The sequence below is a fragment of the Arvicanthis niloticus genome, chromosome 10, assembly GCF_011762505.2.
Source record: "Arvicanthis niloticus isolate mArvNil1 chromosome 10, mArvNil1.pat.X, whole genome shotgun sequence".
Taxonomy (NCBI): domain Eukaryota; kingdom Metazoa; phylum Chordata; class Mammalia; order Rodentia; family Muridae; genus Arvicanthis; species Arvicanthis niloticus.
This window is the reverse complement of record NC_047667.1, coordinates 67,835,979-67,862,454: the sequence shown is the minus strand read 5'-3', so window position 1 is coordinate 67,862,454 and position 26,476 is coordinate 67,835,979. Positions and strand designations below refer to the sequence as shown.

General features: G+C 44.4%; 1 protein-coding gene across 1 annotated transcript in view; it reads right to left on the bottom strand.

Moving 5' to 3' along the window:
- Plxna2 (plexin A2) overlaps nucleotides 1–26,476 on the bottom strand; it is a 191,640-nt gene that overhangs the window by 86,801 nt on the left and 78,363 nt on the right. Inside the window, exon 4 of the mRNA XM_034512965.2 lies at nucleotides 14,282–14,416. Within this exon, the coding sequence (XP_034368856.1) occupies nucleotides 14,282–14,416 (135 nt within the window). The remainder of the gene's footprint in view (nucleotides 1–14,281; nucleotides 14,417–26,476) is intronic.

Genomic DNA, 26,476 nt, shown 5'->3' with positions numbered 1-26,476 from the left:
ACACAGCAGGTCACCTAGGTGTAGAACTGATGTGACAATAGATGCAGAAGGAACACAAATGAAAGGAGAGGGTGTTCTCTAAATACTAATAGAGAAATTTCAGGTGCAGGTTGTGAGGAACTAGAACAAGGCTGCTGAGTTCTTGAGTAACGCTGGAGTGCATGTCTTGCTAGCTTTTACCTCACTCTGCATGCTGGGTGAAACGGGATGATGTTAGACAGGATCCCTGGCTTCCCTATACTTGTTCTATACTCACTGGAGTTAGGAGTCTGGTCATGATGCTCAGAGGACATAGAACACCTCACTCCCTCTGCAGCCTGGTAAGGAGCAGGATTCAGGAAGAGAGTACCAGGCTACTGAGGGATGGAAAGATGAGGGTGGGCTGGGCACTGGTAGAGAAACCCAGAGGCAAGAAACCCATATTGAGCAGTAAATCAAAGGTCAGGCTGATTTTTCTTGGCACTCCAGGAGATGCAGCAGGAATGCTTTGCCGATGGCAGGCTCTGACAACTGGCAAATGACCTTCTGTGGTTATCCGTTTTCCTTCCTTAGTGTCTCCTAAGATATAGCCTGGGAAAAGATACAACTGGCAGATGACTTCAGGGTAAAAACTGAACAACTTGTCGGGAGCTCAGTGGCAGAGGAGAGGAAGCTAAGGCGTGAACCAGGGAAACAGGCAGGGCCAAGCTGCCTACATTCTATAGGCTGAGTTCCTACTGTCTCAAAAATCCTATATGGATAAGCCATTTATTTCATTTCTCTATCAATCAAAATAGTGACTATTGTCATTGACCCCACTTTACAGAAGGTAAAACTGATGTTTAGAGAGGCTAAGCCAGACCTTAGGGAAAAGCAGAATTTCAGAGCCCAGATCTGGATAAAGGATGATTTGCCTACAAAGACCTTCTAGCCATCCTAGGAAGCCGTCTTACATAACAGCTTTCTTTCTTTGTCTCTTTGGCTCCCACCCTATACCAGGTATTTATTAAGCACCTAATAATTATTGAAAATTGTCATCTCCTAGGGAAAGAGAAGCAGCCTAGCCAGATAAAGTACCACTAACTATTAACATCACCGAAAGAAGGGACTAAAAGGTAAGAGGAAGACATCTTTATCTTCATCCCATTAACTGGCATGGCTAGATGCCAGCCTTGTCACACTGTAAGGGACAAGGCTGTCTTAGGAGGTAGTAGACCAGTACTGGTATCTTCCTCTTGATAATGTCACTAAGACCTAAGACCTGTCAGGAGTTTGAAGGTGGAGGGAATGGAGGGTTTGTACCAGGGGATAACCCTAGTGATAATCTTTGGTCTAGGTACATGGGTGTTTCCTTCCACATTCTAAATTGCTACAGCTGGGTAGCCTGAAGCCCTTTCTTTCCAGACTGGGTCTCTTTTCTCTTGGGAATGGTGCTGATTGGAAGGTTGCACACTTATGTGCCATGGTGCTTCTGAGGGGCTGACGATGCTTCCTAACCTTTCCTCAGTGTTACCAATCTCAAGTGTGTGGAAATACTTTTCAAATATTTCAAATATTCTGATTTTGTATTCTTCAAAAGTTTTTTTTTTTTTTTTTAAACTTAACTCCCTAGAGTAAACTTTCCCCTTTTCCAGGTCAAGTGGAGTATCCCCCTGTCAAGGAAGCCTTCTCTGATTCAAGGCGGGAACATCCTGTTGTGTTTCCAGCCCTGAACACACTTCACTCTCCGCTCTGCTCACGTGTCCCTCTTGTGTGTATGTCACTGTATGAAGACAAGTCTAGTGCTGCAAGCATTTGAGCCCTAAGTGACTGCTGGATGAGCCTCTTGGTAACTGAGTGGCTGAGACACTGACCTCATCTCTGCCCATGGCTCTTTTCCAGTCTTCCTTCTACTGCGTCTATCCACTCTAGGTGTCTCATTTTTAAACGTTCCCTGCAGGATGAAGCTGAAAGCGAAACCGGATCCATTTCCTAAGCTGCCACCAGCTGATGGCAGCTGGTGCTCTTCCAGTCTGGTGGCAATTTCAAATCCCAACCTGTTTGCAGAGAGGAATGGGGAGTGGGAATAACAGGTATGGGAAAAGAAGGCTACCTCATTCATAGTGGAGAATGCTCAGGGAATTGAACCATGAAACGTCAGGGAGAGACACCAGGTTCCTAAACTGGGCCCAGAGAAAGAGCAAAGGGCCTGATAGAAAAATGCAGTAAAGTTTGAGTCTCAAACAGTGAAAGCCAAGCCTTGAAAGAGAAGTGTCAACCCTGACTGGCATAGGAAAAAAAAAAAAAAGCCTCTTCAGGACTGACACTGCTCCTTGGTCATGTAGGGATAGTTACTGCCCTCACACTAGTACCCACCAGGACAGACATACTCACGCCCAGGTCAGCTTCCAAGCACAGTGTGCCCAGTGCCCTTTGAGAGAATTCATTTCACAAAGGGGAAACTAAGGTTGCAATTAGCCTTGAGTCAGCCTCCCAGATGATTCATATCTCCTGCCATCCTCTACCTACCTTCCCCTGAGTTCCTTCACAGACCTGAGTTTGACCCTAAACATTCTCATGTAGACAGCCCTAGAGAGAATTACTGCCGGGCATGAATGCGAAAGCACGGTGCTAGACTCACAGGCAGTGAAGATAAGCTTACATCTTTATGTGAACCTGCACAGCTGGCCACTTCTGGGTGAAGCGTGAGGCATTACTTGAATTCATAAGAGGTCAGCTTCCCACCTCCGAAGGGCATCATTCATAGAGCTTGGATCAAAGTTCTAACAGGTATTCCTAAGCCTATGCCATTTAAAATGAGAAACTTGTAGGACAGACTGTCGTGTCCCCATCTGTGGTCTCTACACAATCCCCTTATGTACAGCTTGCACACCTACTCTGGAGGAGGCCCAGGACTTCAGGCACTACCTCTTCCCCAAAGTTCTCCTCCTCTTCTCCCTCTCCTAGGCTCATGATGAGTGTGCTTTTCTCAACACCTCTGAACTGTTATCTTTTCATCATTGTATCACTGTCTCAGTCATTGGCAGATAGATTAAAATACGGGTTGTGGGTTTTATTTTATTTTATTTTATTTTTTGGCGACAGTTCTTCTGATGTTGCTCTCTTTTGTGTTGATCAAAACAAAACAAATCAGACTGTCATTGCCTGACTGAAGCCTAATTGGAAATCCAAAGTGGTACTAAATGTTATAGTCTAAATCAAATACATTCAGTTACCAAAACTGAGTACTGAGAGCACGAGGTCAGTGTCAGGAACGGCTAATTGGGAGGCGGTTGAGTTCTGGAGTATCATTCCATGTCTGCACAGGGTATCATGAGATCACCCAGGGGTCTCTGAATGGCATTGGTAGTAGTGGGAAGGGCAGGAAGGCATTTTGCCATTGCCCGGACTTGCACCTCACTCATAGCTGTACCCCTAAGAGCCCTACAAACACCTTGTTTAGGTCATTAAACCTTGAGGGGTCTTTTCTTACATTCCTTATTGTTCTAACATGGGTAATTGTCTTTCAGTTTGCTCTAAGGAGGATAGAGCATTCTTGGCAGGACACTGGTCTACTATACAATGCATACGACAGTGGTACCAACCTCCTTGGGCAGAATTTTCTTTTCCTTTCTTTTCTTTCTTTTCTTTTCTTTTCTTTTTTTCCCTGACTAGGGCATTTCTTCTACTGTCCATTAAATGAGTCTGGGTTCTAAAACAGTGTTGGCATTCTTTAGTTGGGTTTTTAAACAGATTACTAGAGCCTGGAGTCCTTGATAGAGAAACTGCAGGATGGCAGCAGGCACAGCAGGGGGCACTGTTTTCAGAGCTAGAAATGGAGCTTTGAGGAGGCCTGGTGCCTGGTGCAGAGGCCCAACCCTGCTGTTTGCCACCTTTGTTGCTGTGGGCAAATTAGCCAGCCAGACTTAATTTCAGTTTTCTTATCTATAGAAATGGCTGGGAAAATAATACTCCTTAGCTGAGGTCATGTTTGTAAACTAAAAGAAGAAAAACATTGGCCTAAATATTAGATTTCAACACATCTTAAATAAGGCAAAGCCGAGAGGCCAGGCAACCAGTAGAGTTTATACTATAGGTGTGGTTATAAGCTGAGTCTTGCTCTGTAAGGCTTGGCCTGGTGATAGGCACGGGACATAACCATAAAACCATAATTACAATGCTAACATGTATTAAGCAGGCATGCCACGCCAGATACTTCTCTGAGTGCTTTTAAGGCATTAACTCTTTGAATGAATTCACCGAACGCTGAAACAGAGACCACAAGTATGCCCATTTATACAGATGAGGTTACTGAAGCAGAGAGGTGAAGGGCCTTGCCTAAGGCCCCACTTCAGTTAGTACTGGAGGTAGACTTGATGGTAACTGCTCATAGTAGCTGACTGCCAGCCTCTTTAAAGGTTTACTCTTTGTTTTCAAAGTCACTTTGGAGATCTAGACCCCCTTTTCTGTGAAACAAAAGGCTCCCTTTCTCTAGATACTCTCTAAGGCTGACTAGCTCTGCATCCCTGTATCCAGGCAAAGCAGAGACCTTTTCTAGAGACTTTAAACCTGAAGGGTTCGTGAGAGCACTTCCTGGAGGGTTCAAGTTGCCTCAGCGCTCTGCCCAGATTCTCTCTGTAACCTAAATTCCACTCCTAACCGGCAAAATTTGATGGCCCTCCCCAGAGCAGGACTCCTGTTTTTTCTTTATCTCTACCCAAACCCCACACTTAATCGTGCTGTTGTAGTGAAAAGAGCAGGAAGAAATCATAAGGAGACTATCTCCAGGGCAGACCTATTTATAAGATATTTGCTGGACCATTCCTTAGAAAGACAGCCTTGTCCAAATCTGCATATGCAAATGACTTACCAGTGGACAAAGCTATGCATTATACATGGTAGACACTTAATGGTCTGCTGAATGAAAGAGGCTATATATGCAAATGATATGCAAATCTCTTCCAGTTTAATTTGACTCTTGGGAACATCTTCAGTGACTCTCTGGGGCCTAGGTTGTTTTAAATTTTTTTTTTTTAAATTCAAACTTTGTACACACAACCACCGCTTCCTTTTGGTTGTGCTGAGCGGAGCCGCAGCCACGATGGGAAAGGAATGCTGGGCTGAGCTCTGTTAACCAGTATTAGCCTTGGTTCTCCTGAAGACACAGATTATAGTCAGGACAAGTGAGTCCCTCCTTGGGCATCTGAAATTAAGATCCAGGAACTTCCCATCATCCTATCCTTGGAACATCACTATGAGCAGTCAGGGTGTCGGCCACCAGCAGTTACTAGAAAGAGAAATCAAAGTCCCTGCCAAAGCTCAGCGTGGACTCCCCAGGCCCCTGCCCATTTAGAGCAATGAGGGGGTTGGCACCAGTCTATCCACCCTGAGCATTGTGTTAATCACTCCTTTCCAAACCAAAGGACTTTAAAACAAGATGCTGGAATTCTCTCTAATTCTCTCTAAAACACAGCAATCCAAGTGTCTGATTAATAGCGAAGGTTAGCAGTTCTTTTCCCTCAGGTGAAAACATTTATTTTTAAAAATGCTCCAAGAGAATATTAATGGCCAGCAATGATCTAGGTCAGCCTCTGGGCTCCTTGATGCTGGCAATGAGGGAACCTAAAACCTGAGGGAGGGGGATGGGGGGAAAATTGGGGGAGGGAAGTGGGGGGGCGAGGCCTTGGCTGACTCCTTGCACTGTGCTCCTGGAGGCAGGATTCTGCCCTTTCTTTGGGAAAGACACTGATCTGAGTGAGACTCTGCTCCCGGGGGCCACATGGGGTTCCATGTCCTTAACCAGAAACACATGTGCACCAGAGGCTTGGATTGAAAGTGACACCTTCTAACCCTGGTGCAGCAGCAACGCTCTTATCCTCACTTTCCTAATCCCCAAACTCCATAATTCATCAAGTCCCCCAGGCTCAGCTCTCTGCCCACCCCCAACCCCACCTTCATGTTTCCCCTGGGCCAAGGCCCCTAGCCCAGAAAAGGGGGGGGGGTGCCCATGACAGACACCATTTGCCTTGTAAAAACATACTTAGGCATGTTCTGTCCACACTGGGGAAGTCTTCTCCCCTGGACTAAACAAATACCCACAATCAAAATTAACAGTCTGAAGTGTCAGAATGCAAGGGCCAAGGAATCTGGAAGTTGTCCTTCTTCACACCTTTTGTTTTCCCTACAAGGTCCTTGGGTAACGTGGGGGGTCTTGGAAATTCAGTGGCTTTATCTACAATAGTAGGCTTATTATCCCAGGCATGAAATAGTTCTATTTGAAAATGGTTCTATTTTTGGTCCTAGATCCTGCTTAGTAATTATTCAAAGGGACTCCTCCAAACTAGTGAAAACAAAATTTGTTCTCTTGTGAAGCTGGCTGGGTATTGCTATCTCATCAGGCAGGAGACTGGCCTGACCTCCAAGTTCTTCCCAAACACACACAGGGAAAAGTGTGTGTGTGTGTGTGTGTGTGTGTGTGTGTGTGTGCGCGCGCGCGCGCGTGCAAGGGGGGGGACAGACAAACAAAGGAAGAGAGAGAGACAGAAAAAGATAGACACAGAAACAGAGACATACAGAGAGACAGATAAAGAGACAGATAGAGACAAACAGACAGAGAGACAGAGATGCAGAGGGGGGAGTTCTATGCCCAAAATTGAGGGGAGAGGGGCTTCATAATCTATGTGTCTGATAACTCCAGGCTGAAGTTCATATTGTCCTACCACTTAAGACAAAAGTGGTGAATCCTGCAACTCTGCAGTATGAGGAATATCAATCTCTCTGTGTCATGAGAGAGAGCTATGTCTGAGAGTTGGGATAATGTTGTCACAGGAAGGCCCATGCTTTGTCAGGGAATGTCCCTGCACTGTGACTTCTCCTGACAAGAGTCCATTTCCCCTGTTCCTTTCAGCGCTAACAACATTGGTGTGGCCCTTTTGGGGGAGACTTAAACAACTTCAGTTAATAAGCAACCTGATGAAAACCCACCCGTGTGTCCTCATGCACTATGTTGACTCTGGATCTGAGTGCTCCATGTCTGTAATTCTGGAAGTGCCTGCTGAGAACTCTTCATCTGGGGTTACAATGGGCCATCTCTGAAGCTCTGGCCAGATCTGGTGTTCTGTGGTGTATGGCCCTGGCAGACAGGGAACTGTGCAGTTGATTGCTCTCTCACCTTAATTCTTAAATTCTGTCTATGGACACACATGTAAATTCATAGGGATGGTGGTCACTACAGCAAAGGGGTAAGTAAAAGGGATGGAGACTTCCAAACCTAATCTAATTTCTGTCTTATTTGTGTGTGTGTGTGGGAGGGTCTCATTCTTAGAGTCCATAGCTGACATGTTTGACATGTTAGAGACTATGTCAGAGACATGTGTTGGGATTGCTAGGTTGCTGAAAGCACATTGATTGATGACTGGTCAATCAGTCTGGTCAGAAATCCAGACAGTCTTGGCCCCTTGTTTATTTTTAAGTTTCATGTATGTATGTGGTGGTGGCACATGTATGTGCATGTGAGTACAGTGTCCACAGAGGCCAGAGATGGTGTCAGATCCCCAAGAAGTGAAGTTGTAAGTGGTTATGAGCTGACTGGCAGGAGTGCTGGGAACGGAACTCAGATCTTCTGCAAGAGCACTCTGCTTTTTGCTGAGGTATCTCTCCAGACTTCCTACTGCCGTTTAGTAACCATATCTGTTTATGTCATTTCCCTGAGGCTGTGAAAAATAGTTGTGCTGTGCCCAAAATGTTTGAGGCAGTTTGTACTATAGAGAACAGAATACTGGTGCGTGTAAGGGCACTTGGACAAGGTCTGAGTATTCACAGGCAGAAGAGGTTTTTCCTGTTTTTGTTACTGAGCTTGTGGTCTGGTTACATACCTGAAGAGGGCCCCAGAGGGTTCCTTCCAGACCAGATGTCCATACATGTGGCCTGAGGCCTGGAGATAGCCTAATTAGAATACCCCCCTTCATCTTCACAGATGCCTGTATTCTGGACTATTGGCCTCACATAAGGGCTAGGGGCTGCCTCCCCCTCTGTATTCTGAGAGAGTGAAACTGTTTAGTCTACTGGACACATTGCTGGATTATTTTTTGAAAAATAAATACCAGATTATGAGCATACAGCCCAGTTTGGCCAGGCCAGAGTCTTCTGACCAGTGCTTTGGGATGGCAGGTTGCAGTAATAAGAACAGATTGCAAGCCACTCTTGAGAGCAGGAAATTCCTTGGGCATAGGTTGTCAGAGACACTTTTGGTCTTCTCTGATGTACCAGTAAGTTGTACGAACAACGCCATTGATGATGAAGCCCTGACTGTGTGCCAGACCCACACAAGGCACTTTATGTCTGTTCTCTTATCCTTAGAGCCACAACTTTATTAGACCCATTATACAGGTGAAGTGACTGAGGCTTAGAAGAAAATTACATAATTTTCTGAAGTTATGTAATAAGTGGCTATGCAATGGTGGCATCAATCATGCACACCAGATCTTAAACTCCACGTGATTCATCCTCTCCAGACCTTCAGATGGAGAGTAGAATCCCAGGCCCCCACCTTCTCCAGAAATGTCAGCCATCTCCAGCCCCTGTGTCCTCCCAAGGCTCTTTCCAGCCTGCACGGAGCCACTTTGCACAGTGACTCCTCTTTTCCATTTCACCCTTCGCTGGATCATTTTATGCCTCTATTCCCTCTGCTAATTCAATCTAATTAAAGTATAAAATAGAATAATTGCTTCCATTCCTACACTCTCTTCCCATCTACCCTGAAGACAGAGTGGTATTCCCTTTCTGGGAGTGGCCAGCCTGACAAGCTGGGCTGGAATCAAGGCTATGTCTCTTCTTTCCATCTTCTTACTTGCTGTTTTACTTGGCTCCCAGCCTAACTTTCCCAGCCCCTCACTGACCGATTTCCATTAGACACTGAAATCTGGGAGCAAGTTGTATTCATTTCATGCTCATGACGTCTGCTGACTTGCTGCTGAAGGTGGGTAGCTTTCTAGGAAAGAACCAGGCTTCTCTTGACAGAGAACCTGTGTAATTAACAGCAGGCCTGGAATTCTCTTTCCCAGTTTTCTCCCCCCTGGGACTGGCCAAGCCACAGATCCATTAAGAGTACATTAACATTGACTTGTTAGGCAGTGGCACTAATGACCCAACACCTCTTACTAATACTATTTCTTAATTACATTTAGTTAATTGACAGAGAGAGAGAGAGAGAGAGAGAGAGAGAGAGAGAGAGAGAAGAGGTGAGTGCTAGATTGGATGGTTCTAGCGTTGTACAGAGATAGAAACCTGTCTAGGCGGAAATGGAAACCTGATTCTACTCTCACATGGTCCCAAAGGTACAAGAAGTACAGCTCTGGAAAAGGGTGGGAGAACAGAACCATAGAGGGAAGATAAAAACATAACTCTGCCCATAGTGTGTTATACAGTGAAATTACAGAAAGGATCCTTCTCATCATGCCATGTGAAGTGTGGACATAGCTTGAGTGTGCCTCACCAGCCTCACAAGCCGGAGAGTACGGTTGAGCCTTTGGGGTGGGGGTGGACACTGGTATATAAGTAGGTTACTGGGAGGATACTGGTTAGTTCTGACTAAGAAAGAGCAAGCCTAGCTCCTCCCCATGCCTCTGTGGCTTCTGGTCGTATTATGTGATCTCCCTTTCTGAAGCATGTTCATGTCATTGATGTTACCTATAATGTTGTGACACAAGTAAACCCCACTAGGGATTGGCCCATACTGTTCTGACACTGGCCCACAAACCTCTTTAATTTGAAAGTTACCTAATCTCAGATAGTTTTTATTACAGTAACAGAAAACAGATAAACTGCCCTGACCAATGAACATCCTTACTGATTGACACATTCCATCTCTCTGTATAGTGATCGTGGTTCGGGGAAGATGATATAGGAACACTTGGCTGCATCTATTTTTTCCTTTAGGAGGATCTTATGGTCTAATGTCAAGCCTACCTAGGCTGCTATTGAGCACAGTATTTGTACGAAAACATGAAAACTGATTTATGTGTCAAATATGTTCCAAAAACTGAGAACGTAAAATTCAAATTATAATGAAGTTCTGCAGAAAAATAATTTAGAAAATTATTAATGTATGTTTCAACAAATTCCTTCAGTAGTAGAAGAAACACTTGGCGAGTAACCTAATTATGGCCATTACATCTATTAGAACATGGTTCTCAACCTTCTTCCTAACAGTGCCACCCGTTAATACAGTTCCTCATGTTGTGGTGACCCCAACCATAAAATCGTTTTTGTTGCTACCTCATAACTATAATTTTACTACTGTTAGAAATCATAACGTAAATATCTGTGTGTTCGATGGTCTTGGGCGATCCCTGTGAAAGGGTTGTTTTACACCCAAAAGAGTCACAACCCATGAATTGAGAATCACTGTATTAGAATAAATGACCCCCAAAATCATAGATAGTTAAATGAAAAGGGAAACAACCAAACAAAATTCACCAAATAATTGACAAAAAGGTATCATTTCTCATTCCAGATATAGACACTTTAAAAGCCAAATAGAAAACACCAAAGAAAAATTACCAGAAGCCCAAGGTTATTCTTAAGGACTTGACAGTACAAAAAAATGTTCAAGATGTATAGGCAAAGAATAATGCGAAAAACATAGGAAAATGCAGATTAAAGTATCAACAAAGACAATCTTATACTATTGATGTAGCAATAATAAAAATACATTTATTGCCAATATTATTTTTAAATGTCCCAGCCCAGAACTTTGCTAAATCTTGCTAAGATCTGGGAGATGCTGGAATTAGACTACCCTCTCTGTCTTGGAAGCTTGCCTTTCTAAGTCCTTGGGGGAGTTAAGGAACCAGGCCTCTAGGAAGCTGTTGCTACAGTCACGACTAGAGGCTCCAGAACCTGGGCCTCCTGGATCAGGCCAGGCCAGCTATCTGGGTCACACACCACTAACTTTATCCTAATAATCACACACCTTTACACACATAGTAGTGGGAATATAGTGAGTGAGGGCTGGAAGAGGCCAGATGGAGTTCTCATAGCAAGTATGTGGCCCTTGATGCTGAATAAGAAGAAATGCTTTATTTGTTATCTCAACGGATCTCATACTCTCCTTGAGTGAGATACACTGAGATTAAGTGCTTGTCCAAGTCAACTCAGCTATAAACTTGTGAGATGGAACTCAGGACATAGACTATTAGAAATATCTCATTACCTGATTCATGTCCTTTAATTAATAAAGGAGTAAGCTAAGGCTGTGAGATCACTGGCAAACACCGGGAGAGAAACAGGCTGCCTGATTTTGTTCTTACTGACCGGACTCCTGGCACACAGTAAAATGTGTCCTTTATGAGACCATGCTAAGTGTCAATTCACTGCTCCATGGCCCCAGACAGATGGGCCTCATAAGCTGCTCTTGGCCCTCAGCCCTGGAGTACCCCAGCTGAAGTCACCTGTCTACCTCTTCTACATGATTTACAGCTTCTCAGGTGGCAGGTTTCAGAGCTCCACCACAAATCTCCCTTAGACTCAAGCTCCTGATTGCCTTACTCCATTTGGTATGGGGAACTCCTACTAATAATCTCACGTGACCAGAGACGGTCCCAGGACATTAAACCCAAAGGATTTTCATTTCAGCTCCCCATGGCTGGCTGCTGCTCAACATGTCTGGTTCTGACTATAACAAGAACAGGGGAACTGACGCAAAAGACAGGAGGAAGGAAGGGATATTTATAAACAAGATACGTAGGCACTTTACGTGGCTAGGGCTGATGCTTTCAGATATGGACCAAGAGCTCCTTGTATACCCTGAAGCTTACTCAACAGTCTCATTTCTGACCCAACCTCTCCTCTCAGCTACTCGTGTAGTGCTAGGAATGGGTCCTAGGGCTTGAGCGTGCCAGGCAAGCGCTCTTCCTCTGCCACTGAACTACATCCTCTTCTGCCCACATTCCGGATGCATTTTCAAAAGGCATCTCGTCTGAGAAAAGGATGTGCTACTATTTATGGGTTTTGCCCTGCTACCTCTCCAGTCACTATTAGCTCTCATTGGTCACTGCTATGTGTACCTTGGTTTTTATACTTTAATAGGCTCAGGGAACCCAAGAGAAAGTCCTGCCAGGTGTGATCTGATTGGCATACAGTATATCTGATAATATGACCAAAGCATAGACTGTTCACCCCTTGTGTCTGCCTTTTCACCTGGCTCCATGGTTGCCACTTCTCTGTCCCTTTCATCTTCTTGCCTGTAGGTGGTTCTCTAGAAGCATCTGTGGGTTGGCCAATGTCAACGGGGTGTTATATTTTGCGCAGGAGGATTTGGTGACTTGTAACTGTTCTTAAAATGCAGTGCTTGTACTTTCAGGGTAAGCATCTACCTTCTTTACTTAAAAATAACTCTTTGGGGCCTGGGGGAATGGCTCACTCAGTAAAGACGTGCCATGTAAACATGAGACGGAGCCCCGCAGTATGGTGTGATTAGGAGGTAGATTTATTGCTCCTGGACCCACAGAGTTGGCTGTTCATGGGAGCCAAAGAGGTGTAAATATGAGGACCTGAGCTGGATCTCCAGAACCCAAATGAACAAAAGATAAACACACATATACAATCCTAGTCGTAGGGATCTGAGACAAGCTAAACCCTAGGGCCAGCCAGATGTATTTGGTAAGTTCTAGGCTAGTAAGAGACACTGTCTTAAGAAACAAGTGGATGGCTCCTTAGGAGTGACACCTGAGGTTGGTCTCTAGTCTCCGCACACATAACACACTCATATACAAATGCATCCCCCATAAGTACAAGTAAGTTTCTACCTTGAAAATAAAAAAAAAAAAAAGAATAGGAGGAAAATGCAGAGTACCTATAGAATCTATCCAAAGGTGCAGATCTCTGGGGATGTTTCCCTCATTAGATTGTAATCAATTTAAGGGTAGCAACCAAGCCTCATTTGTTCTGATATTTTCCCTGTACTTTGTTCCCAATAATTATGTGTCTACTAATACTTTTCCAAGACCTACTGGCTATCTTATTGGGCTAGTACGTCAATGCTTATTTCTTATTTCTAGGATTGCCTTACCCACTCTGGGTTGGCAAAGCTTCCCTCACTTCCACTAAGTTCTCCACTGGATCTGTTTATGCCTCAACTGCAGGGGCCACATGAATAAAGACAGAAAAGACAGGTGGGCTCAAGAGGATCTCGATGTAATTTGCATGCAATTAGCATATGATTTGTGTCATCTATTCTCAAGAAGTAATTTTCAAGTTAGAGCTGCATCACTGCTTTCTTTAATGCCACCATGCACCCATCCCCCTTTCCTCATTCCTGCTCAGCCGTTATCTGTCATCCATTGATTCAGATTCTTTATCTTTGAAAAGAGAGCTCACAGAACTCAAGGAAGGGTGAAGCTGACCAAGGACACAGAGTCTTTGAGGAACTTTCATGGAAAGAGGAAAGACACAGGTACTGGGAGATACCTAATGAATAGGTAGGTCCTCTATCTCAGCTGTCTTCCCAGTATCAGCATCATCAGCTCTGAGACAAACTCAGAATCCTTGACTTTCTTTTTGTCCTCCTCAGAAAAAGGATAATACCATGGCTCCTGCAGATCCATGGTTACCTCCTGATCAAGAGGATACAATAGCTAGCCATGGCTAAGAACTTTGCTTGGCTTCCTTCCTCTGAGGGTCTGGTAAACTCCATTGTCCCTGCTGACTTTCCCATAGTTCCCTATGTTCACACACATGTAGATAAAATAGGAGCTGAAGAATAACTCTTCCCTGGGTCTAGGAGGATAGGACTTGCTCAATTGCTGCTTGTGCAGAAGACTGAGGCTTCTTCTGTGAGATTCCCAACCTTTGCAAATAGTTTCCGCTTTCCAGAACTGTCCAGCTCCATCTTGCATGTAATCTCAGAGTCAGGACAAGATCTGATCTCCTTCCAGGGCCCCATCTCAGTCCTGTCTCCCAGGAGCCAGCCCAGCCTGGAAGCCTAGATTATTTACACCTCTTTGGCTCTCATGAACAGCCAACTCTGTGGGTCCAGGAGCAGTAAATCTACCTCCTAATCACACCATACTGCGGGGCTCAGTCTAGCGCTTTCTTGCAGGGCTTTTCATCACTCACCCAGACAGGGGCTGTGGCCTAGAGAGAAGTCTCCGGGAAGAGGCTGGCCCTGCAGCTTCCCTCTGCAAATGCCACAGGGCTCTGCCTTCCTCAGAACCACAGCATAGCAAACCGTCTCTCTTTTAGGGTAGATCAACTTCTAACCAAAGATGACAGGTTATCCGAGGTTTCTAGAGTTTAGAAAGGAGGGATATGGGCCAGCACTTACCTGTCTCTCAGACATGACATACAGGTACAGCTGATTGATGGAGAAGGCCATGTCCCGGAGGATGGGGCTCCCATCTTTGAACACAGAGACCATCTCATACTGGACCCCACCATGGGGGGGACCATCAGCTCTTATCTGCAAAGAAACGAAATTGCCCTTAGTACTGAAACCCAGCCTTCCCATGGACTATCTGCTTCTCCTTGGAGGAGTGGCTTATAAAAGACAGTTGATACTCCTTTAGGTCACTGCTCTGAAAAGAAGTGCTACATATATTAAGCTCTCTAATCCAATTCACATCCACTCTCAGTGCGCAGGGTCTGGGATCTGTTCTCTCTCTTTCCTTCTACCCTGTTTCTTCCTCTCCTTCTCTCTCTTCCCCTTCTCCATCTCCTTTTTCTTCTTTGTTTCTCTCACTTATTTGGAGCCAGGGGTTCACTATATAGAGGTTAGTCTGTCCTCTAACCTATGATCCTCTACCTTCAACTTTTCGAATCCTGGGATTATAGGCATGCACCATGCATCATGATGCCCAGCTTTGGTCTGGGATTCCTAATAGTGTTTTATTTGTGGTTGAATGCACATGAATGGTTCTGACGGTCCCTATGCAGTTGTTTTTGTGTGCATTTACATACATTTTTAGAATGTGTGATGTATCTATGCAAGTGAGTATATATGTATACTTACTCTAGATTGGAGAGTCAATTTTCTATATACAGTACCCTGTGTAAGGCTGAAATGAGTGAACAATTATGCAGATCATCAAATGTCTTGTCATCATTGGAAGACTGAAGATTTCCGGTCTCAGAAATCTTTCTGTCCCTAGATGCCAGCTGGCTCTATTTTCAAGTTACCTAGGGAGAAGAAGTCTGCTCCTTTTTCTTTTGCCCCATCCCAGGTCAGTAAACAAAAAGGACCTGAATGTCATCTTCCTAAGGCTTCTCTACCCAAGATGAATATTTACACGTATCTTGAGAGTTTTTTTTTTTAAAAAAAAAAAAAAGGAATGTGAAAGTCAGAGCTGGACCCATGAATCAGAATCTTTAAGGGTGTGGCCTAGGCATTGTCACCTGTTTTAAAATCTCCCTAACCAAAGGCACAGTCAAATTTGAGAAGCAGCAAGATTACATAATGCTGGTAATCTTGCCACCCTCAGAACCACTTGGAGGGGATGGGAAGTGAGTGGCTGAGCCTGACCACAGCCTGTTTGGGTGGGAGATTCCCAGGAATGCTGGGGCTGTGGGCACAGGGGGAGAAAAAGACTAAAATGCTTGAGTCCTATGTGTCCTTAAGGAAAGAATTTCATGAAAGGAGCTGTTGTCAAGGAGTCCTTGGTATGAATGGCCTCCATGCACAGTTCTATCCCAGATCAGTATTCACCCTTTCTCACATCTCCTACTCCAGCTTCTCTATCACATTCTTTCCACACACCTTGTGACTCAAGTCTTGCCTGCTCTGGGAAGCCCCTAACTCCTCATAATTAATTGCATACACTGGCGCCTTTTTTCTCTACTAGACATGTATCCTAGAATTATAATCAATTGATCTGCTCATTGTATATGTACTAGCTAACATGTATTGACTTACTGTGTGAATTGTTCTCTAATTGCTTCCAAAATGTGTAGAATCATTAGCACCGTGAAGGTGAATATGTGTTTTCTATTTTCCATGTAAGTCTCTGAGGACCTGCCTGGGGCTGGGACACGGACTGTGACAGACACAGGAGAATGTTTGAGGAACACCTTTGAAAGAATATGAATATGAACCAGCTGGCAGAGAACTCTGGGTTCTTTAGTAAGATCTAAAGATCTATTCTCTATAGCAAAGGTAGCATAGCCTTGTCCTCTACATCATCCCTGTCTCTTGTTTCACTGTCTCCTCCCTCTGCTCATCCAGTTTTGATATTCTGAGAGCTTCTAAGGGTAAGAGAGCATGATGTAGTTATCTCAAAGGCCCACCTTAGAGGCCTGATATTGCAGTAACATGGGAAGATTGTGAGCAGAGAATTCAGTTTTGTCTAGCTGGGTGGGGAGGGTCATTTCTACCTCTTAAGAGTGGCACAATGAAGAGGCCTAAGATTGATTATAGTGGGCTGTTGAGATGGGCTGGAGGTGAGGAGGAACAGACCATCGAGGCAAGACAGCCAATGGTTGAGGCTCTATACCTGGATCTCAAGGACAAGAACTGGATTAGGGTCTGACCTGGGAGACCATGCTCCCAGTGCTTTAGCAGGTGAACTGGGGGCTCTAGCTTGACACTGCAAGGGTTAGTTCAGTGGAACTGAGAGTACTCTTTTAGTGATTATTATTCATGGTCCTTCCCCTTTGGGTTTAATCTTCTTTCCCTTAAGCTCTACCCTTACCCCTTTTCTATCACCTTAGTACCATCTGCATTAAAGACAGTTGCTTTGACAACTGTTAGTAAAGCTCTTCCTTCCCAGAGGTGGGATGAGCATTTATTTTTATAGGATTGAGGAAAGTACTGAATCAATCATGATATTACAGGGATGCAACATCTACTTTCAACCCCAGAGATTTAAGCAAAAGGACAAAATATATATATATATATATATATATATATATATATATATATATATATATATATATATATATCAGCTTTTAGTCACAGAAGTTGTTGGGGCAGGGGAAAGAGATGATGACTTCCTGTTGACTTGGCTCAATTTTGTCTCCATGTCATAGAGTACTCTGACTTTGGCTCTTGTCTCAGTCAGCACAATGCCATATCCAATGGGCATTTTCCCTACTGTCATGCCAATTCTTCTCTTAAAAAGAGCTGTCTCCTCAAGGCTCTAGGTTCATGCAGGAGCTGCAGAAGCAGTCCTACCCCCCAGGCCAGACCTGGGATATGCTGTCTCTGGAAGCTAATTTGCCTTTTCTCAGCTGGAAAAGCCACCCGGCCCACTCATCTGGGATTGGCTAGGGGCCTCAGAGCAATGTCTGAATACAAAGTCAGAAGGAAGAATGAGTATAATGGGTCAGACCTTCCCACTGTGGTTCTGGAGACCAGGTAGTACCATGCAAAGATGGAGCAGTCATAGAACAAGGTATATCAGACACAATGCTCTGCTCCATGATGACTAGTCCCTTACTTTTCCACTGTAACAGAGACCTAATGAGTGCTTTAATTCCCTATCTGCCACCACAAGCATTTAGTGAACCAGAAATAACAGAATTGAGTCTGTATATCAAATATCAAAGTGAAAACCAAACTAGAACAGAAGATTCTGGGCAATCACCTGAACTAAGCTAAATTTCATTCTGCCCAAATCCTAGAAAGGAAAGCATTGGCCAAGAAGCCAGAAGAGCCTTAAATACCCCTCTACTCTCTGTTATCTGCCACAAGCTTCAGAACCTTTAAGGTACTCAAAGAAGGTCAGAGAAACTGGAGATAAACCAGCGGACCAGAGACCAGAAGGAGGGAAATAGGGCAGAGTTGTTTGAAGTAGGTTAGTCAGCAGCAGAGGCCTCTCCCCTGGAGGTGGCACACTAAGTGGACAGAGTGTGGGTCTCTCTGAGACTTAGTGACAGTGTTCTATCAGCAATGCGAAAAAGCAATCTGCCCAGTTAGTATCTGGCCCAGAGAATCATATTCTTAACTATCTCCAGTTGGTTCAAGGCTCTGAGCCCTGCCTGTCAGCTGAGGGATGCATACATTTAACACAGAGACTGCTTAGCAGCAAGCAAGGAAGCTCTGATCTACAGAGATGTCCTCCATGACTACCAGGAACAAGATGGGTACTGGAAGGAAACTCCTGGGATACATGGATTTGGGGCCTTCATATATGTCTGTGAATCCCATTCTTTGAGTGCCCCAAAAGGCTAGAAGAGTAATAGGTGGTTCTAATCTGTCAAGTGGGTTCTGGGAAATGACCCTCCATCCTCTACAAGAGCATCCAGTGTTCTTAACTGCTGAGCCATCTCTCCAGTCCCCAAAGTGGGATTTGAAAGCAAAAAGTTCACCTTCTTCTGTGGTGTCCCACAAAGTGGCAGCTTTCTTTAGTATTGTATTCCATGGATCAGGTTTGAATGACCAGAAAAATACTAATAAGCTGAAATAGATCACTTATAGAATGCAACCAGGGTAGACCACATAAGTCCTTGGTATCCCAGCAGTGAAGAAGCTGAGATGAAGCAGAGGAGGAAATGAACGTGGAAAGGCACACTGAGCCTCCCAGGCAGGCTTTCTGGCAATGCAACTTCTCTTCTGGGTGAGTATGATCTCAGTGGCCATGTGGACATTACTAGGCTGTGTTAGTTGCTCAAGGCTCAGGAAGCATATAACTTAAGACTCAGTTTACTATAGTAGAGACAAAGTATGCCTAAATTTATGCAAGGACACTGAGGGGAGCATCAGTAAAAAAAATCTCTTGCTGTAATGACACCTAACTGTAGAAACCTAACAGCCTCAAGACACTAGGGTTTCCTTTCCAGATTCTCGATGCAGGATACCCAGTTTGCTTTACATTTAGACGTAATTCTACCTGAAGGAACAACATGGTTGGTGTATTTCAGATTGGTGTTGTTGATCTGATAAGTTTGTTAATAGCTATCATATGTGTAGCTCTTCAAATATGCTGGTTACTGCTCGAAACATAACAAAAATGAACTAATCTATCCTTTCAGGTTCCTCTGTTGCTAATCCTGGTATAATTCCCATTTTATAGATGATAAATCTGAGGCTAGGAGAGTTATGTGACCACATGATCACACAGGTAATTGGATTCATAGAGCTGGAGTCCAATCATAGGTCAGGGGGTGCTTTTCACCTGACAGGGTCCAAGAGAGAATTGTGTCTGAGCAGAGAAGGTAGAAGGCCTGGAGTCCAAGAGTCCCCTGCCTTCTCACCTTTCAGACCTCTCCCACTCACAGCAAGACTGTTACCTATTTTTTAAGGGGCAAAATAACTCAGAGCATAATTGGAAAAATTTACTTGGGGACTAAAATTTAGTTTAACAGAGCTGGCTCTAGGACAGGAGTGAGATATGGTGGCCCAGAGGAGATTCCGTGTCCATTCTTGGAGGGCAAGAGGCATGGGAGAGAAAGCTATTAACATTATTTTTTTTTTTTCTCTAAATCACATCTGGGTCTGGACAGAAATGAGTGACAACTCTTTTCTCTGAATGTCCCAATCAACTCACCACACACAGCTGACTGGCTTACCTATGGTCCTTGTAAACGCTGTGCATCAGTTTCTTTTCTAGTTAACTCTCTATAAAGTCTGTCTACAGGCTTGGCAATCTGTTAGGGGCAGAAACAATGGTCACTATGACTTTCAAGAACTACTGGTCAGAATGAAGATTGGGGATCTTGTAGGCATCTATAGAGAAATTTGGGTTTTAGACGCATTACTGAGGTCTGAGATTCTGGTGATGACAGAGTCTAATCCCAACTTTCGCATTAACTGAAGTGTGGCTTCCAACAAGTCATTTTATTTGTGCATGTAATAGTTTTTATAGCTGCCAGATGAGGGTGGCTATTCTTCTCTCTCAGCACAAAAAGGATATTGTGGAAATGAAAAGAGTTATTAGCTAAGATTTTCAGTACTGTCCCCTATTTATTTATTACATGCCTTCCATGAGCCAGGCTGCACTAGGAAACGGAGGACACTGATAAATGATACAGTACAGCTTCAGAGAGCTCAGGATGGAAACAGGAACAGCACAAGCCATCTTCACAAACTCAAGAGTTAGCCTCAAGAGAGGCGATTTCCACAAAGTCAGCAGTATTCAGAATGGGGGTGGCCATCTGACTTGAGGGAGGCCCGGAGGAGAGGCTTCCTGGAGGAGATGAGGCCTAAACAAAGATCTAGGGTAGGAATTGCATCTGTTGGAAAATATGGAATATGCGACAAACCTGAAGGCATCTCACTGGGGTTGGACCTAGATCTTTTAAAAATCTGTTTTTTGTACCCCAGCACTTAAGAAAGAATGAGAGTTGGGATGTGAAGTGACTGAGGCCTGTAACTTGAGCAGACTCCCAGCATCTTCTGTCCTAGGGTTATTACTGGATGGCTCTGGCTCAGAACTCTGGATTTGCATGCATATGGTATGGTGGTGGTGATGTGTGTACATGTGTGCTATCTGTAACTGTGAGTATGTGCATAAGTGGCATGTTTGATGTTTGATATGTAGCATGGTGTATGTATGTAGCTCCGTGTGATATATGTCACATATTTGTATGTGTGGATGTGGTATAAAATATGTGTATTTGATGTGTGTATCTTTCTATCTCTGTGTAACATATCTCTGTGTGATGTATGTATGTATGTATGTATATCATCTATTTGTGTTTGGAGTGTGATATGTATATGTATTGTGTAATATGTTATATGCATGCTTTGTATGTGATGTATATGCCTCTATGTGTGCCTGTGTTATGTATCCATGTGTTATGTCTGTGTGTAATGTGTGGTATATGTATGTGTTAGGTACATCATGTGTGTTGTGTGTATCTAACAGGTAGTGCTTGTGTGCATATGTGGCACACATATGCACATTCTGATCTTTAGAGAGGAAGATGGAGTGTCTGGCACTACTCTCACTGAACTCTGGTGAGCTAATGAGTGCATTTCTGAAGCTGTGCCTTTACTGCTGTGAGAGAGAATTCAAGCTGAAGTTTATTTTTGTAGGACTTCATGACCCGAATTATTTATAGCTTGAAATCTTTGGTAAATTTTGTCTCTCAGATCTCTCTCTCTCTCTCTCTCTCTCTCTCTCTCTCTCTCTTTCTCTCTCTCTCTCTCTCTCACACACACACACACACACACACACACACACACACACACACACACACACACTCACACCCTCACACACGGGGGTGGGGGGAATAGTAGCAGCTCCCAAGGTATCTTGCAGGTCTCAGCTCTGTCCTCAGAGCTCTGGAAAGGTAACAGAGTGTGCATAGTCAAAGCTCAGTGGGCTGAGGCTCTCTGATGGACAGTTGGGAGTCTAGCACCCAATATTTTGATAATTGGTAAGGGATACCTGTGGGTTACACTTGAGCCAACAAAAAAGAGGAAGGGGGAGATGGGGTGAAGGATCCCTCTTGTCTATGAAGAAGGAGGAAACTCAGATGTGATGAGCTAAGATGATGCTTACACACATACTCCCAGCACTGGTCCCTACAGTTGTAAGTCAATCGGAAAGGCTTTTACAGTAGAGACTGACATTTTCTGACATAATTATTTTTATTTCTGTTTATGTTATAAACTTCCCTAGATATTCAATGGAGAACAGAGGACATAGCAGAAGGGTTCACAGGACTAGAAGCATCTGGATTTGGGGAGTGGGGATCGGCCTATGACAGGCCTAGGATGCAGAGAAGAGTTCTTTAGACTCTGGCATCTTGGAACAATGTAAGAATTAACAGCTTGGCATATAAGGTAGAGGACAAACATTTACTGAACCCTCTAGTGTGTAAGGATGGGGTGAAGGCAAGACTGGATAAAGTGTCTGGGGGCTGAGTAGAGCACCAGAGGCCAGGATTTTGGTCTAAACTTGGTTTTCTTTTTTCCTCTTGGGTAAAGGGAGGGTAGCCCAGCAGTCACTGATACATGCCACTCACTTCCAGAATAAAATGTGGGCTTTCCTCTCACCATTCGATGGCTAAACTCAGATCTCACCTCCTAGAAGCACTGAGGTTTCCATCCTGGGGCCTTCCCCTGGACTGCTTGTGGGAAAGTGACATTGAGACCTAGAAGTAAAAAGAATCTGTATCTTCGGCTCTACCCTGTTAGGATGGGTTTGAACTACAAAGATCAGAAAGGGCCAAGGCAAAGTCCAGCAAGGGGTGGCTCTAAGGGCCCAGCCCTGTACCTTAAGCTGTATCTCTAGGATTGGGCAGTCTAAGGATCCAGAAACAAGAGAAGCTGTCAGGCAGGGGAAACACTATAGTGTTCTGGGAAAAATTCAGATAAACACAGCAAGAGTTAGCCGAAGCATTAAGCAGCCGCAGATGAAATCACATTATGCAGAGGCAAAGTTATAATTCACACAGTGCACAGAGTTGGGAGGGATAAAGAGGGAGAGAGAAGGAATTAATAAAGAGTAATGAGGAACTCTGCCAAGACCAAAGAGTCTTTGTTTACCCAAAGCTCATGCAATAATCTCTGTTTACAGTGCCATACATACACGGATTCTTTTCTTGGAGATGCCTAGGCAGTTTGGTCAAGGAGTGACTCTGGGGCCATGTGGAGGGCAGGGCAACTTCCTCAGCAGGTGTTCACATGGTAGCAGGGTTAGGAGTAGGCATATTGGGAGAGACTAGCTTCCTCTCCCCAAAGGAATAGGACAACTTCCACGTGTGTGTGTGTGTGTGTGTGTGTGTGTGTGTGTGTGTGTATATATATATATGCATGCATGCTTTGGAACAGCTTTCTCTCTTTATTAATTTAAACCCATTTATTTGTATCTATCCTATCTCACCCAAGTATAAAAGACTTGGGGTGTGGACATGAATAATCTCCCAAACTCCATGAGGTAGCCTCCTCTCATTTTACGAGGAAGAAATGTTAAGTGTGTAGAGCTGATGGCAGCTTCAAAGTGGCAGCGTGGAACCTGAAGCTAGCTGGGGCTGGTACTGAAACTCTCCTCCACTCTGCTTCTCTGTGGGGCCTTGGTTTCCTTCAAGACAATCAAAAGGGGCTGCCTTTACTTGGACTAGAAAGAAACTACATGGCTGAGGACCTCTGGAGAGCTGTCTCAGGGAAGGGTCACATGGCGGTCTCCTTTATGGTGGCAAGAAGGTTATCTGTAGTTTTAAAAACGAGCAAAGGATAGGGAACTTAAAAAGGATTATTAATCTCTCAAATTAACACATTCTTTTCAATAGTCTGTAATTGCCCTGCCTTGGACAATCTGAAATAGTAATATGCTCTCTTTACTACTGAGGGTGACCTTTGAGCTTCAGTATGGAAGTCTGGGGCTCTGGGCACCATGATCTTACCAAGCACCTGTGTCTGGACGCAGGATGACTACCTGATAATTTAAAAGGAGAAATCTTAAAACAATATACCTGGAGTGCATACACCATGGCACAGAAAAGTGCAGTAACAAAGAGAAATGGAGACTATATTCACATGCTGTATGTCTCTTCTCTTTGCTAACTACTAGGTCTGGGCTTTTACTGCCTCTTATCTCTGCAGCTGCAATAACCTGAGAAGTCTCCTTGCCTCCAGCATATTCATACTCTAATCTATTCTACCCAACACTTCCAGATTAATCTTCTTAAAACATGTATTTGATCCTCCCTTTTCTGTATGCAAAAATCCTTAAATTTCAGATGCTTGTAATTTTCTTTCTCTTGCTTATCTCAGCCTCATAATTTTAAAAAAATGATGAGTGTACATCACTTCAGGGATATTGAAAGAAACCACACACACACATACATACCCCACACACCTACACACACACACACACACCACACCACACACACTCATAGCTCCCATGCACAAAACATATACATACATCCCAAACACACACCTACACACACACACACACACACACACACACACACACACACAGCAAACACTACATACACCCCTCTATATACAAGCCCCACACTCCACACACACTCACACCTCCCCCCACACAATGCACACAACACACAATGGTACACACATACATCCACACAACACACACACACCACATACACATACACCACATACACTCACACCTCCCCTCACACCACACATACACATCACACACACTCACATCCCCCTACCACACAATACACACAACACGCAATGCACACACATACCTCCTCACAATATACACACACAACACACATACCACACACACACCCTACACACTCACACCTCCACACACACATAACACACATACCACACACAACACACTCACCAGCCACACACACTCATCTCCCTCACACCCACTCTACCTCCCTACACAGCATACTCATACACCCAACATCCCCACACCACACACACGCCCCCCCACACCCTACACATCCCATTATTAATTGTTCCAACTGATAGAAATGACTCCCTAGTTTGTCACCTGACTCTAGCTAACATGGCCTTCAAAACCCTTTCCAATTCTATTCCCAGCTTTTCTGTCTTTGGACCTTTATTTTTACAATTTGTTTTAATTTCAGGATCCTAATCCTCCTTGGTGATTTAACCCAAACGCCACCACCTCTTATACTGACCTTTCAGCCCCACAGTTGCTGGAGTGTCTCCTAGTAAAGTTACATGTGTGACTACAGGTAGTTGTCTCCTCAGATTAAGGACCCAGAGAAGAGACTAGGATGTATCCATCTCTATGCTTTTCCAGGCTTGGTACTGCTGTATACCTCACCAGCTCCTGTACTGCTTGCTAGCCAAAGTCTGGGTCCATCTTTTGAGACTAGCAGGGTGGACCCAAGTTAGTACAGTTTGCATTTAGTGCCCATTTTTTTTTATCACATTAAATGTCTTACACACATCTTTTCGGTGTTTACAACTTTCTGTGGTTGGCGTCTCCAATTTCCTCATGATATAAATGAGAAATGGAAGGCATGAAGAGGTGAGGTGACATCCCCCAGAGTCACAGAGCCATGGGCAGAAAGTTGGGGTCTTAACGGTTGTGCTTTCATTATCACAGGTCCCTGCCCATCTCTAAAAACAAAACAGAGAAGGAATAAGATTTCTTGTCTCACCTCATTCTTCTTGCCATAGATCGACAGACCCTGGCAATAGAAACATTCGTAGAGATGACCACTGGTCCCAGTGGACTGGGAGATCTTAGGAGGAAGTATTATTATAATCCAGATATCACTAAGACCTGCAGGGCCTTAAGGCTGGTAGAAAGCAAGTGTTGAAGTCAGGAAGACAGGTCAGAGCTGGTGTTGAACAAGGATGATAGAAGGAAGACGAAAGCCCTCATCTTCCTACATCCCCAGCCTCATCTTAGGGACACCCATGTACCCTGATCGATCTGATATCCTGGTAGAGCCTGAGGGCATAACAGGCAGAGAGTTCAGCTCTGTTAAAGGATTGTTGGAGTAGCTGTTGCCTTCACACTACTCCCCATGGCTTTTAATAAAGAGCCACCTCTGACAACAGACCCCTAATTAATTCATTGCTAGGCTTTTCCCACTGATCAAGGTGTGGTTGAGAAAAGGGTTGGTGAGCAAGGACTGTCTCATCCTCTGCACCTGTCTTTGTGATGGACAGATGCTAACTTGCTCCCTGGCTTCACTGTTGAGATCTCTTCTAGTTACCTCACTGCTGGACACCTTCTTTTTCTCAACACCTATCTCTCCTCATACTGATACTCCAGAGCTTCTGGGCACAGTGCCAGCAAGGCAGGCTCTGCTGGTGGCAGAATGTAATACAGCAGGTGTCAGGTTCTTACAGGAGATAGATGGGAGAGAACTGACGTTGCCCTTGGCCTCATGAGGAATAAATTCTACACTGCCTTTACCTGAACATTAGCAGATGTCCCAAGAGATACTGGTTAGTAAAGCAAAAGAAAGGCTCTTCCCCTCAGACTGTCCCGATCCTCTTGATGCCAAAGAAAAGGCTTCAATTGTCCCAGATGCTGCAAACTCCTGGACCTTAACAGCCAGAATGGCACCATTCCCAGGAGTTGGCTGTAGCTGAGGCTGTATAAGCTCGACAGAAAGTGACTCAAGAACAACATGGAGCAAAATGACCCTATGATTTCCTCAAAGCCGTGTCAAACTCACAAAGGCTAGAAGCTCCAGGACATAAGACTTCCCCCAGCAGTCACTTCCCAGGGCTTATAGTTTCTTTCAAGATACCCCAAGTCCCATATGTCAACATCCCTTTCCATATATGCTATTGTCCCTTCATAGATGATGACCTAACTCTTCAGAGGTAGGGATCACACCAGGATATTCATTCAGCCTCAATTCAGTCTCAGCTCAGGGGTGGTAATTCCTAATTTCCCCAGCTACAAAATTGGCAAGTGCCATGCCACCTGCATGGCAATGCTTCAGAATAGATGAGATGAAGAATGTAAAAGACCCAGAGAAGTTGGAAAGGGATGAAGTAGAGGGCTCTTCCCTCCACCGATAGGTGTGGATGGGACCAAGCTGAGTAAGACCAAGTAATTTTCAGGAGGCAGTGGGTCACTCCACTCTCTCCTTTCCAAAGGAGCAGGATGGGAGTGGGGAGAAAAAGGAGGGGGAAGGGCATCCAGCTAGCCCATTTGTTGTT